Source organism: Solanum pennellii, chromosome 3 (assembly GCF_001406875.1).
Source record: "Solanum pennellii chromosome 3, SPENNV200".
NCBI lineage: Eukaryota > Viridiplantae > Streptophyta > Magnoliopsida > Solanales > Solanaceae > Solanum > Solanum pennellii.
In genome coordinates this window covers 5,013,134-5,027,287 of record NC_028639.1, presented here as the reverse complement: position 1 = coordinate 5,027,287, position 14,154 = coordinate 5,013,134, and the positions used below count along the sequence as shown (strand labels likewise).

Sequence of the window (14,154 nt, the reverse complement as noted above, 5' to 3'; positions counted from 1 at the left end):
TGTAATAATTATATGATTAAATGATTTAATCCTTTTAAATTTACAAAAAAAAAAAGTAGTATTCTTATTTCCATCAAATATTTTAGTAAACACCAGAAAATTTTCATCTAAACCTAGAAACCACAACATAAAAATATACTATTAGACACCAAAAATAAATATAAAAATATATTTATTAGAAATTGCATATCAAAAATTAGCATCAAACTTATGAATTTTTTTTTTTTAAAAAAAAAAACTAAACCTCGAAATTATGTATTAATCTAAAATTTAATATATTTTTTTTAAAAAAAACTAAAATCTCAATCTCAATAATTTTAAATTTTCACTCATTTCTTCCATGAAAATTATTTATAAACATACATTTACTTCGAATCTACCTGGCCAAAACATAAAAGGACCAATATTTTTTTATATGATACTATATAGGAATTTAATTAATCTCGATTTAAGTTTTGATCTAAAATTCATTTATGAGGTGATACTTATAATATAATTTCTTTTATTTTCATTTTCAAATTTTAAATTTAAAATCTCTGATTAAGAAAGAAAGAATTTCAATCGCAACTCAGTGTCAGCATTGTCACTGATAAGAATCTTGTTGGTTTTTCTTTATGGGGTTTTGTTTTTTTCCACTGCTAAACACAAGAGAGTGTGTCTGTGAGAGATCTTTCAGTTGGTTTAATCACACACAGGTAAAGGGTTTAGACTCTTCCCCTTTTTTTTCATTATAATACTTTTATCTTTTTCTTCTCTCTGTTTACTCTTTAATTTTTTTAATGTTTTTTTTTTTTCTATTTCCTTTTTACTAGTAAAAAACAAGAGAGAGAAAAAGGAAACAAGAACTGGAAAAAAAGACTCAATCTTTACTGTGTATAGTTGTTTGTTTTTGTGGTTATACAAAAGTTGCTGCTTTGATGGATCTATAGATCTAACAGTTTCAGACCCACATGGATTGTTATGTTTTATTCAGATCTTAGTCATTATCAGTTGAAGGGGTTTCAGTTAACTGACCAGAAAAGAAAAGAAAAAGACAGTATAATAAGGCTTAAATTACACCATCAAAGTCTTCTTGTTCTTTATTTTTCAGCAGGTATTCTTAAAAGTTGTGAACTTTATGTGATTTGGGTGTTGTTTAGTTCATTTTGGGATGTGGGTTTTATTTAGTTTTGGCTGTGATTTGTGTTCTTTCAGGATTTGGGTATTGTTTTAATGTTGTTTTGTTCATTTTGGGATGTGGGTGTTTTGCTTAGTTGTGGTTAGGCACTGTATTGGGTTTGTTGCTTCATGTCATTGCTGATCTTGGAAATTGTTAGGTTGTTGTCATGCTTAATTTTATTCTTTGTTGTTGAAATTGCGTTTTGGAATTTTTCTGTGAATGGATTTGTTTATCATTGGTTAAAGCTATGATCTTTATTGCTTTCTTTGAGTCGAGGGTCTATCGGAGACAACCTCTCTACTTGTCAAGATTGTCAAGATAGGGGTAAGGTCTGTGTAGACTCTAACCTCATTAGACCCCCACTAGTGGGGACTATACTGGGTATGTTGTTGTTTGCTTGGTAAAGCTATGATCTTTCTGCTGTTCTTGAAGTAAGTTGTATTGCTAAAGTTCTTGTTATATGCTTGTTTTTTTGTTTGCAGGATAAGAGAGTATAATAACATAATTAGGCTTTTAGTTAGGCTGTTGCTGCATTTTTTGTTTTGGAGTTGAGAAACTGGAGGTAGGAAGAAGTGAAATGAAATGAGGGATGTTATCAAGGCTGATAAATTTCCTGAAGGCCTGTTGGCGGCCATCGTCAGATCATTCTGTACATGCTGGTTCAGATGCAGCTGGACGACAAGATGGACTCTTTTGGTATAAGGATAGTGGTCAACACTTGATTGGTGAGTTCTCAATGGCAGTTGTACAGGCAAATAATTTGCTGGAAGATCAAAGCCAGATCGAGTCGGGTTCTTTGAGCTTGCTTGATTCTGGCCCTTATGGAACGTTTGCTGGGATATACGATGGTCATGGTGGACCGGAGACATCACGGTATATCAATGATCACCTTTTTCAGAATCTCAAGAGTAAGCATACTAGACCTGTTTTATTGAGCAAAGTACTCATTTGCCAAGTATCGAATTCATCAATCTGTTTGTAGTCCAAATGGTGTTGTTAAACTAGTTAAATGCTATTCATTAAAAATTTTGTAATGAAAACGCAAGGGTATATCTTTTTAGAATTTAAAATATCTACTATATTAGATTATTTGCCATTTAAATTTGTAGTTTGAATTAATTAGTCTGCAACTTTTTTGTAGGGTTTGCAGCAGAACAAAATTGTATGTCTGTAGATGTAATACGGAAAGCATTTCAAGCTACAGAAGACGGATTCTGCTCTGTGGTTGCAAAGCAATGGCCAATGAAGCCACAGATGGCTGCTGTGGGATCTTGCTGTCTGGTAGCAGTGATCTGCAATGGTATCCTGTATGTTGCTAACCTTGGTGATTCCCGAGCTGTTTTGGGAAGGCTTGTGAGGGCTACAGGGGAGGTTCTTGCCATCCAGCTATCAGCTGAGCATAACGCATGTTTCGAATCTGTCAGACAGGAGTTGCAGTCAATGCATCCAGATGACCCACAGATAGTGGTTTTGAAGCATAACGTATGGCGTGTAAAGGGTCTGATTCAGGTATGTCTCGTGTTTCGTGATTTGCGGATAGAATAGCTGATATGGTTTCTAATTCTTGCTATTATTTCAGAGGGAAACATATGGTTAGTATCGTCGTTAGTGTCCAAAACATTTTGTAGTCAATGAATTAAGTTGTTACTCTTTGGACATTGTATGCAGTCGCTAGTGCATCGTCTGTTCTCTAGTCTTAGCAATGAATACAAGGACAGTTATTGCACTCTTATCTGCATCCTATCAGATTTTATTGTACATCGAGGTTATTTATGAGCCACGTCTCCTGTAGCTGTCTTTTGACGAAGATATGCATTTTAGATTCCTTGAACCAGAAGTTGTTAAAATTTTTCCTTCATTCCCTATATTGTCTGATATTGGAAACTCTTTTTTGCTTCACTATTTGTTTCCTTTATTATGGGGTGGATGGTGGTTTGCAATGATTCAAGTTATAGGTTGATCTATTGCTCACCACCAATATTTTGTCCAGCTTCTAGCAAATTTTTCGGCAATTCAGAGGAGCAAACACTCGTCTTTTTTCTTAAGTGCAATCAGACTCTGTATATTCCACATTAATTCATGATAATGGAAAATAATTCTTATTTAAACCATCAAAAGGTGGAGTGCGAACTTAATCAACAATTGATTTCCTCATTTGCTATGCTGACTGGATGTGTACTCGCGTGATCAATCGGTGAATAGATTTCTTCCAAACACAATTCGGCTTAAATCCCATGAACCCCATGGTTGATAAGTTCATTTACTGACCTGATATGCTATTACAACCTTTCAAAAAAAGGAAATTCAGGACGAGACACACTTATATAAAAAATAAAAGAAAAAGGCAGATTAATACAAACCAAATAGGTTGTAGAAGATGCATGAAAAGACCAAATAAAAAGAAGATTTTATCGTGAGATAAGAACAAGAGGAACTTCACTACTTAATTAGTCACCTGAGTAATGGTCCATGTATCAACTTCAAGCAGCCACGTGTCAAGTGTTGGAACTAATCGTTTATTACAATAATGTACTAAAGACCAGAAAGGTCAAAGGAGAATCCATTCTTTGTTTCTTCCGTGTTGTTTGGATTAAATTGTAGTTGTACTATGTGCATGAAATCCTTTGTTTCAATTCCATTTATGGCAATATTTTGTCATTCTGGTTATTATATGTGACAGATGTAGATGCCACCCTTGATACCTATTTGGTTATTTTGTGCTTTAGGAGTTAAGATATTAAAATATCTCATTAAGAGCTATTAATTCAATTTATGATCTTTTCCCTGTTTTTGATAGATCCTGCTTTATATACCTACGAGGAGTCCACACAATATTGAAATGAATTTACTTGTTTTCTACCACCAAGCTATTTATCTGAGTTTTAATTTTAAATTCATCTTGCAGATTTCGAGATCTATTGGTGATATTTACCTTAAAAAGCCTGAATACAACAGGGAGCCGTTGTATGCAAAGTTTCGATTGCGTGAACCTTTTAAAAGGCCCATATTGAGCTCTGATCCATCAATTACTGTTCAAGAACTCGAACCACATGATCAATTTCTCATATTAGCTTCTGATGGTCTCTGGGAACATCTTTCCAATCAAGAAGCAGTTGATATAGTACAAAATAGCCCCCGAAGCGTAAGATCTTTGACTATTTGATACTTTTTTCTTACTTCTGTTAATTTATTTATATTTCTTTTGCACATATGAAGTTTACAATTGCAAATCAACTCTAATAGAATTGTATTTGCTGGCTTTAGGTGGTGAACATCGAAAGTTTTAAATATCGTGAAGATGAAATGTCTCATTAAACATATCTTGTTCTTATGTTTTTCCAAAATCATATTTCATGTGCTATTCTAGCAAGTTATGATGTAATTTTTTGTTTTGTTTCTTGGTGATACTAGAACAAATTGTATTGAGGAATATATTTCCTGTTCTCAATATCACGCCAATATTGTCGTTATGACTCCTGGTATTCACCTGTTAGCTAACTCATGTGAAGAGCTCAAGTAGTTTCAGGAATGTCCACGTTTTGTAAAGAACAAAATAACACTTCCAGATCCCTCATTTGTAGTTTATGGAAGGCAAAAATATATGTTGCTTGAGTACTTCAGTTTTTATCTTTTCGTCTTTCTATTTTCTTTGGGGTAAAAAAATAGCTTGTTACTAGGCCGTTGCTATTGGATGACGTGTTATTCATGTAATAAGGACATGGTACTTAGATATTCTTGAAATATACAGTACTAGTATAACTATATCCATGCTTGGGTACCTTCCGTGTCGAGATATCAACATTTTCCCTTACATTTTGTTAGGAAACAAGGAAATGGTTGCAGGCGGAAAAATATACCAAATTAACAGATGAAAAAAATAGTGTAGTAATGTGAAAATAATAATTTTGAACGAAATTGTTCCCATGTTAGAATGGATGGAGTGACCTTAGATAAGAGGGTATGAAGGACATAGATTAGGATAGAATGGGTTAGTAAGTAGCAGTGAGCTGTCTTGCTGTCTGTTCTTACTAGTAGTCACAGTATTGCTCGTCTTGTCCTCCAATTTCTGTTACTACCTGTTGTTCCTTGTTATTGTTCATCGTAGTTCATGTTACTTCTTTTTGAGACTGCTTTGGACTGTTTATCCTTGAGTCGAGGGTCTATCCGAAACAACCTCCCTACCTTTGAGGTAGAAATAAGGTCTTTGTACAGTTTATCCTCCCCATACCCCAGTTTGTGAGACTACACTTGGTATGTTGTGGTTGTTAGAATGGATGAGTGAGTACTTCAGATCCCTACCAAATTTTCGTCTGCAATGTGTTATTTTAGTCTTAATTGTGTGGCTTTCTCGCATGGAAGGTAATCGAGGCAACTCGGAATGGAAGAATATTGTGATAAGGGATAAATATTAATGTGTTTACTCTTTGCTTATTGATTTTGCAATGACATGTTCCTAATTTTCATACCTTCAGGGAAGCGCTCGGAGGCTTGTAAAAACTGCATTACAAGAAGCAGCAAAGAAAAGGGAGATGAGGTATTCTGATCTGAAGAAGATCGATCGTGGTGTTAGGAGGCATTTTCACGATGATATCTCAGTCATAGTTGTGTTTTTAGATTCAGATCTTGTAAGTAAGGCGAGCTCGTTGAGGGGCCCCTCTTTATCTCTGAGAGGTGGTGGTATGAACTTTGCAGCAAAAAGTTTGGCTCCCTGTGCTACTCCCATAGAACTCGGTACCACTTAAAAACTCTTTACTCTATTGTATACTCTGCTGTGTCCTCAAAAACTTCCTCGTGAGAGACTCGAAAAAACAATAGAAGGTGCACTAATTTATTCTTTTGATGTACAATGTTATATTTAACACGGAACAGGTGCCTTGTTTAGTTTTCGAGCAGCAAAAGAAGAACGAAAGAATTTACTGTAGAGATTGTTTCTCGAGTATGAACGTGTCTTCTCTTACACACCCTTTGATTCTTTTAGTAAATGGTGTAAAATGACAGATGAAGAAGTATTCAACTGCCCTCTTTCGTTTTCTTTCCATTTCCTCGTGTATCATATTCGATACCTCAGAATTAGAAAGACAGTAGATGTTATATACTTGTTATCGAAGCATTTCGTCCTACATCAACACAAGTATTTTGCTTGTTTATGGTATAGTTTTTCTTTTGCTTGGTGAATACTGATCAATGTTGATTTTTCTGGTGAAATATCCCTTTTATATTTATGATATTATCAACTATGTTGTTTGGTTTCTTGGTGCATGTCGGATTCTTTAAAAGCAGTACACTTTTCGAGAATTGATACAGGTACAACATCTGCAACACAGATATCCAGAGCATCCATCTCTATGCATTTTTCACTGCCAGAATTTGCAATCGACTACAATGACCATACTGGATTACATAGGCTTCTATATGATATGACAAACATCCCTTATCAGTAAGTATGAAAAAAACTAACATAACCTTACAACTATATACTGAGTAGAACCAACCACCTATAGATCCCGTCTGCACAATGGACACGAGCCATGTCTCAACAACCATGTATCGATGCATGGTAGGTGAAACATGTGATGACATTGTGGCAAACATCTAACAGTTTCCGCGAGTTGAAAGTCCTGGATACATCACTCAATCAGAATGATACAAACAGGAAGAAAACAAACTGTTGTTAAACGAAATTTACCTGTAAGCAGACTGAACACGAAACTCTCTCCCCTGTATCATCTACATTGTTATCATTGCTAATTACAACCTTTGCGATCTTCTCCACAAAATCTCCAGGCAAACCTTTTGCCCCACCTGTATCGAAAATGTTAGGTACCTCTTCATATGTAGTTTCAACAGCTCCCATCTGATCAACGCGAAGAAAGAAGTCAGCAAATGAAGAGAGTTTAGAGTTGCTTATTCAAAAATGGTTACATGATACCTGATTTTGCACTGCACTAAGCATTGCTGGACCAATCCGCTCACGAACTAGTCTACCACTTAACAAGCTAGCTATTACATCAATCTGCACTAGTTCAAAAGAACCATCATTATAGTAACCATAAACCTAAGAAGTACATAACACATAGCTTGATCAGGAGATTGTTTGTCCTCGGAGTTTAAGTTCTATGCACATAATTCTATTCATTAGTAACATGAAGCCAAAGGTATATGATATGACATGCTATACGATGCAGACGTTATAAAAGTACAAAGCTAAACTTTCAAAAGTATCAATGAGAAAAAGGCGCTAGCTATGTTGCTTACCAAGTAGAGAACACATCCAACTCCGGATTCATCAGAGTGCCATAGCAACAGAGATGACTCAAAGACCTCAAGAGAGAAAACAGCACCAGAAATGGCTCCAACCGCGGCACCTCTAATGAATCCACTTTCTGTTTCTTGACCTATCAAAGCTCCTGTCATTGCTCCTAATAATGTGCCCACTGCAACAAAAAAGAAAACAACTCCATTGTTATTACCTTCACATTCCACCTAAAAAAGCAGTCACTTGTAACATGATCATCAGCTTCATTCCATAGGAAATGAGAGTCTACTTGCTTATGGCAAACTTTAGAATCTGTTTTTTCTTTCAGTGATATAACTATCTGCAATACGAGTTCGACTGAACCTAGCAACTTTGGTACAAACTGTCTTTGTCTTATGAAATCCATTCCATATATACAAATTAGTATAGTTTAGAACTCAATAACTTAAAAGGCTAGAATCTCAGACTCATAAGCTTCAAATCCTGACTCTGTCTTCTCGGACTATTCGACTTTAGCTTATTAGCTCAAACGACAAACAAAACATTTTGTATATCTCCTTTATGAATAGGTTTTATAGCCACACAAAACATTAAGACCACAAGTTCGAAAAATATAATGAGTTCAATGCTAAAACCTTAAAAGGTTACACGCATAAAGCTAAAATTCTGAATACGTCTCTGATTAGACGCAAACTCAAGAATATCATACCCTAAATACAGGGTAAAAAAGCACAATCAACAAGATAGCTAGATTGGAAGTTGGAAGAGAAAAAGTCCAATAACCTTAGTCTAACCCATGACACAAAATTTCGCTATAGATTTTAAAGTTGAAACTCAAAAACTTTGAGTTTTTGGAACTTCAAGTTGAGTTTGTACATACATTTTACTCTAAGAAAAAATTTGAACTTTTTCGTGTAAAAGTGAAATTTCTCCCAAAAAGAACTCGATAACAACAAAATATAGCCAATGTCAGCCCACAAAATGTGGAGCATAGAGTGACTTAACTCAGACAGTCAAGAAAAAACAGTTGAAAGCATTCCCACAAACACAAATAATAACATGAGGTTTCAACTTCGAATCATCTTTGTTAACATAGTTTTATCTCCAATACGAAACTTTTCAAGGTGAATTCAAATTTAATCGAACTTCAAAAATATCATAGTAAGAAACCAAATAGATACTAACATAACACAAACTCCAACAAAATTAAAGTAACAAAAAAATTACACAAATCCCAAAAAAGAGATCCACTCAAACAATATAATCCAACTACAAATTTTCAAAATCTGATTCAAAATCTACGAAAAACCCTATTAAATAATCAAAATTCCTTCCAAAAGAAAAAGTCACAATTGAATACACAAAAAAATTGTAAACAAGAATTGATAATAGTATATACCCACCTAATGCGAAGAAAAATGTGAAAATTGCAGAAAACACATTCCCAATAATAGTAGAAACAGCAAATCTGAAGAAATTTTTAGCTCTTTCAATCAAATCCATCATACAAAATGAAGAAAAAATTGATAATGAAGAAGAAAAAGCACTTCTTTGATATGTGTAAAGATCCATTTTTTTTTTAATTTTCTTAATTTTGCAAAGATTAAGTGAATTGTATAAGAAAACAGCTATAACAATATAGTAATAAATTCAATGTAAATATAGTATTGTGTGTAGTTTGTATTTATAAAGAGAAAAAGAAATTAAGAGGGTGATGTGAAGTTGAAAAGAAACCACAAAACCAACTAGCATTTATAGCTTTGTTTGACACTCACACAAATAGGGTAATGAGAAAAAAGAAGTTTATATTTTTACTTAATTGATTCGGTGTTTGATATCTGTATTGAGAAAAAATTAAATACAAATTCATCTCGAAAAGTTTTATACGAGGATATTAGGGGTACAATGTTTTCTGATAAAAGTGTTTATACTTTATTTTGTCAAATTTTTTAATTTTTTATTTGCTGTTCGATAGCAATATTGAGAATAAATTGAATTTAAATTCAAGTCGAAAAATTTTATATTATGACGTTTGGGGTATAACATTTTCTTGTACAAGTGGTTTTAGTCAATTTTGTCCAATTTTTTTTTATTTCTTATTTGGTGTTCGATGTCTGATGTTCAATATCAGTATTGAGATCAAATTAATTTTAAGTTCATATCAAAAAGGTTTATATCAGGATACAATGGGTATATATTTTTTCTAATCGAAGTGTTTCTAGTCTGTTTTGTCAAACTTCTAAGAAGCCAAAAGTATTTTTTTCCTTTAAAACTATTCTTATTTTGGAAAAATAAGGTGTTCTATCAAGCTTTTTAAGGTTTATTTTTTAAAAAATATATATATATATATAATTTTTAAAATAAATATAAAAGGATAATACATAAATATGTATGTAAATTTGGTTTCAACTGAAATCTATGTTTTTCGACTTTAGATGTGCGTAAATAAACATTTAAACTTATATAATGTTAAATAAGGTCATATGTAGCATAAATATGTAGGAAGTCATGTAGTATGTCGTGTAGAATACGAATTACCATTTAAAACACTAAGTGGAATGTATGTTCTTATTTGTTCAATTATATATAAGTTTAAGTGCATATTTGTACACATTTAAAATTGGTGAATAAAAATATCAGATAAGATAAAATTAAAAAGTATATTTATGCATTAGCCTTATTTTAAAACTCTAACAAAATATACATACTCGGTATTCAAATTCGAAATTTGTGATTAAAAATGAAAAAGTATACCTTACTACATCACACCATTGTTTTTTTGCAAAGCAATTTGAATAAATGGGAATTATCTTTATTTTTTGACAAAAAAAATTGAATCTTTGATTGAGGGTTTAAATGATGCAACCAATTGAGGCAAGAAATTCACATGCTAAAACTTTCACTTTGTCTCTTTAGTTTCTTTCATTCTTCTCTTTTTTATAATGAATAATAAATATTTTTCACACTTGAGTAATACATTTTCACAAGTGTTTGGTACTATGTATTAAATAAGGGGTTGTAATTAATCTAAAATTAATATTTCAAATTAATTTAGTCCACAAAATAAATTTGTAATTCATGAGCCTTAGAAGGTCCATTATACATGTTTTATTTCTTTTTATAAAAAAAAATGGATGCATTTAATTAATTATAACACCACACATTTTGATGATTCAACCTAAATTTTTGCACACCTTTGGAATGAAAATGTCCAAACTCTCTTCAATTTATTTTATTTGCCATGTTTTATTTTTCACACCTTTTAAAAAATAATAATTATTAACTTATTTTTATTTATTCATTGATCTCAATATAATACCACACATTTTTTCATAATGTTAATTTATCTTCATGACATTTATTGAGTAAGCGTAAAAATGAAGACTTATATTTTTTCCAGATCAGTTTTACTTGTTTAGTGTTCACTTAGCATATTTCGAAAAAGCAATAAATAAAATGATTATTTTATTATATCACTTTTCGAATATAATAAATTTAATGTTTGAAAAATTAGTATGGTGAATAAGAAAAAGAAAGAATGAATGTTCACATGTAATTTTATTTTTAAGATAATCTTTTGTTATAGTACTCCCTATATTCCTATTTACATTGTCGTCCTTATTAAATAGATCTTTCTTAATATTTGTCTGTTCACAAAAGTAATACATAAATGACACTATTCTTCTTATTTTACTTTTAACAGTTTAATGTCTTGACCATATAAATTTGACCAACATAAGAAAAACTAAGTAATTTTTTCATTTTTATTTTCATCGATCAAATTAATTAATCAAAACATATTTCTATTCATGTGCATTTATTGAAAATTGACTTCATATAATACTAAATAAGAGTGTAATGATAAATTACCTAATTTCTTAAAAGACGTGAAATAATATTTGTCGGTTCACAAAAACAATACATAAATGACACTATTTTCTTATTTTACTTTCGGAAAAGGGTCAAAATCGCCTCTGAACTATGTGAAATAGACCACTTATACCCTTCGTTACATTTTAGGATAAAAAATGCCCCTGTTGTTATCCTACGAGACCATATATACCCTCAAGAGTTAACACCCCATATTTTTATTGACTTGGCAAGCCACGTGAGACTAATCCTTCCACCTAAGCATTGCCAACTAGGATTTATTACAAAAGAACTAGACTTTTAGCAGTCGCCACAAAAACCCAGAAATCGTCACAAAAAGTTTTAACATTAAATTCTAATTTTATGTTTTTTTCTTCATTATTTAAAAAAAATGATATCGATTAAGTTGGAGTTTGAAGAGAATGTATGTTTTATTTTTATGTTATATGTAAATGTATAAAATCTACAATGATACATTATGAGATGTGAATCGAGAAGCAATTTTCATGATTTTTCGTAATAATATTGGGTGTTTTTTATATTAATATTGTAAGTTATTTATTTTATAAAATTAGGTTTCAATCGAAAATTAATTATCATATTTTTTTTGTTAAAAAAATAGGTTTTACTATTAGTCGTCACTAAAAGTCACTCATAACCTTTAGTGACAATATTTTGACATTTTCTGGCAATTTTATCGCCACTAAAGATCAAGTTTTTTTTGTAGTGAATCTTAGTTGGCAACGCTTAGGTGGATGGATTAGTCTCATATGGCATTGCCACATCACTAAAAAATTTGGGGGTGTCAAATCTTGAGGATACTTGTGGTCTCATAAGATAACAACGGGGATATTCTTGATCCCAAAATATAATAGAGGGTATAAGTGATCTATTTCGCATAGTTCAGGAGCAATTTTGACCTTTTTCCATTTTACTTTTAAAAGTAATTAGTTTTGAAAATATAAATTTGATAACATAAGAAAAACTAAATAACTTTTTTATTTTCATCAGTCAAATTAATAATCGAAACATATTACTATTTATGTGCATTTACTAAAAATGACTTCAAAATAATACTAAATAAAAGTATAATAATAAATTATCTAATTTTTTAAGAGACGTGAAACCTAAAATGACGATCGAGATTATAATATATATATTTTTTTGTTCCAATATATGTTTAGTTTAAAAGAGGAGACTTTGTAGATGTGGTTGGGTGAGAGTTGGATAGATGTCTGTGAACTTTATGACATAACTCTAGTGGCAAAGATATTTCTTTTTCATAAAGATGAAGGACAAAAAATTATGTACTATGAACATTGGGATTGATGCATCTTTATTATTTCCACTTGTCAAATAAATTTTAATATCCTAATTTTTATTTATCTCAATTTATATAATATCGTTCGAATTTTAAATATATATTTTTTGGTTAATAGTAATACATTTTGATATATAATTCTTAAGGTTATTGAAAATACTTTTACATATTTAGAAAATACATAAAAAAAAAAAGTTAAGAAGATTCAATATCTGTTATATATAGAATTTTTTGACCTTGTATAAAGATCTATTGTGTTACATTTATAATTCTATTGTTTTTTTTATTGTTAAATAAATCAATAATTGTGATGGACATAAATTAAATTTGAAGATTGGCCTACTTCTATGCACTTTTGCTTTTTCTTCATCCAAATCCACCCTACATTATTTGGGCGGTTTCATTTTGTGGCCCCTAAGAAGAAGAAAAAAGTGCACCATTAAACCTTCATTTTCACTAATTAACAAGAAGAAAAATATTCTAATTTGAATTAGTCTTTTGAATTTTATAAATTAGTATTTCTTTGTTTTGTGTAATTCAATTGTAGTATTTTGGTTGTAGAATTGTTCTGCTATATTATCTGTTGTTTTGTTTGCTATCTATTGTCTCTTGTACTTTCATTACATCTTTTTCTAGTTTATTTTTGTTTTGAATCGATGGACGATCGAAAATAGCCTCTCTACATCACAATTAAGGTAAAGATTATAAAGTTTGTATATACTCTAAACTTCTCGTAAGTGAATTTTTTAAGTTATTTTATAGGATTTTGGTAGTAAGTAAAAAGAATATCATACTATGAATATTTATATGTAATTTTGCAAACAGGATGAGGGTGGAATAGGTTAGGAGCTTTGATGAAGATTTTGTAGCTACCTACATTAGGGAAATGAATTAAAATACAAGAATTCTAATTAACTTATATTATAAATAGTTAATGGAGTAATACTTTTGAGCCCTTAGTTATTACTAAATTTTAATTTTAACTTTTATTTTTCGTACGTACACAAAAAAAATATTATTCAAAAAGAATTTGTATGTAATCTACAAAAATACTATTGAATATGAGATATGGTGGTTGAGTAGTGAAGATAGAGCTACAACGTGGGGTGAAGATGAGGTGTGTTGGAAGGTGAGAAAGACAAAACTAAGATTCGATACCGATTCGTTAAAAATAGACGTTCGATATTCGATTCAATATGTTCATAATTTTTTATTTCCATAGTTTAGTAATATATAATTTTCAGCTATTTATATCCGTGTGAGGAGAAAAGTAATAAGAAGGAGATGATATTATTACACAATTAATCCCAAAGTCTCACCTGCTAATTATATGTTTTAATTATTTTTTTTAATTACTCCATTTATTATAAAGTCAATGCATGAACTATAAAGAAGGGTAGGTTAAACTAGAAAATTAGCTGAGGCGTTTGGTTAATTAAAGTAATTAAGATAATAACAAACAGGATGTTACAATGGGCGATTAGCAACTGGTTTTGGCTAAACATGGGGCAAAAAATCTTTTTTAGATCGTAGGTTACTTTTCTCCTA

At 31.1% G+C, this 14,154-nt stretch overlaps 2 protein-coding genes across 4 annotated transcripts; one reads left to right on the top strand and one right to left on the bottom strand.

Moving 5' to 3' along the window:
* Nucleotides 1-555: 555 nt before the first annotated feature.
* On the top strand, nucleotides 556-6,306 carry LOC107014893 (probable protein phosphatase 2C 60). Of its 3 annotated transcripts, none has more exons than XM_015215007.2 (5): nucleotides 556-695; nucleotides 1,642-2,067; nucleotides 2,301-2,668; nucleotides 4,065-4,301; nucleotides 5,632-6,306. In XM_015215007.2, the coding sequence occupies exons 2-5, from the start codon at nucleotides 1,749-1,751 to the stop codon at nucleotides 5,899-5,901; spliced, it is 1,194 nt and encodes a 397-aa protein (XP_015070493.1). In that variant the 5' UTR covers nucleotides 556-695; nucleotides 1,642-1,748; the 3' UTR covers nucleotides 5,902-6,306. The 3 variants fall into 3 exon arrangements, with proteins under 3 accessions (XP_015070493.1, XP_015070492.1, XP_027771365.1); XM_015215006.2 differs by lacking the exon at nucleotides 556-695 and adding an exon at nucleotides 778-1,093; XM_027915564.1 differs by lacking the exon at nucleotides 556-695 and adding an exon at nucleotides 1,128-1,540.
* Nucleotides 6,307-6,460: 154 nt separating this feature from the next.
* On the bottom strand, nucleotides 6,461-9,049 carry LOC107014894 (NEP1-interacting protein-like 1). The gene is made up of 5 exons (XM_015215009.2): nucleotides 8,819-9,049; nucleotides 7,415-7,593; nucleotides 7,089-7,172; nucleotides 6,846-7,013; nucleotides 6,461-6,777 (listed from the first exon to the last, which is right to left on the bottom strand). The coding sequence occupies exons 1-5, from the start codon at nucleotides 8,985-8,987 to the stop codon at nucleotides 6,655-6,657; spliced, it is 723 nt and encodes a 240-aa protein (XP_015070495.1). The 5' UTR covers nucleotides 8,988-9,049; the 3' UTR covers nucleotides 6,461-6,654.
* Nucleotides 9,050-14,154: the final 5,105 nt, after the last annotated feature.

Bases quoted from the DNA above. Each gene is read 5' to 3' on its own strand.
- LOC107014893 (XM_015215007.2), top strand. From the start codon at position 1,749: ATGTTATCAAGGCTGATAAATTTCCTGAAGGCCTGTTGGCGGCCATCG. The intron at 2,068-2,300 runs GTAAGCATACTA...ACTTTTTTGTAG, and splicing joins CCTTTTTCAGAATCTCAAGA to GGTTTGCAGCAGAACAAAAT. The intron at 2,669-4,064 runs GTATGTCTCGTG...TTCATCTTGCAG, and splicing joins GTGTAAAGGGTCTGATTCAG to ATTTCGAGATCTATTGGTGA.
- LOC107014894 (XM_015215009.2), bottom strand. From the start codon at position 8,987: ATGGATCTTTACACATATCAAAGAAGTGCTTTTTCTTCTTCATTATCA. The intron at 7,173-7,414 runs GTAAGCAACATA...GAACTAGTGCAG, and splicing joins TTGGATGTGTTCTCTACTTG to ATTGATGTAATAGCTAGCTT. The intron at 6,778-6,845 runs GTAAATTTCGTT...TGATGTATCCAG, and splicing joins CGTGTTCAGTCTGCTTACAG to GACTTTCAACTCGCGGAAAC.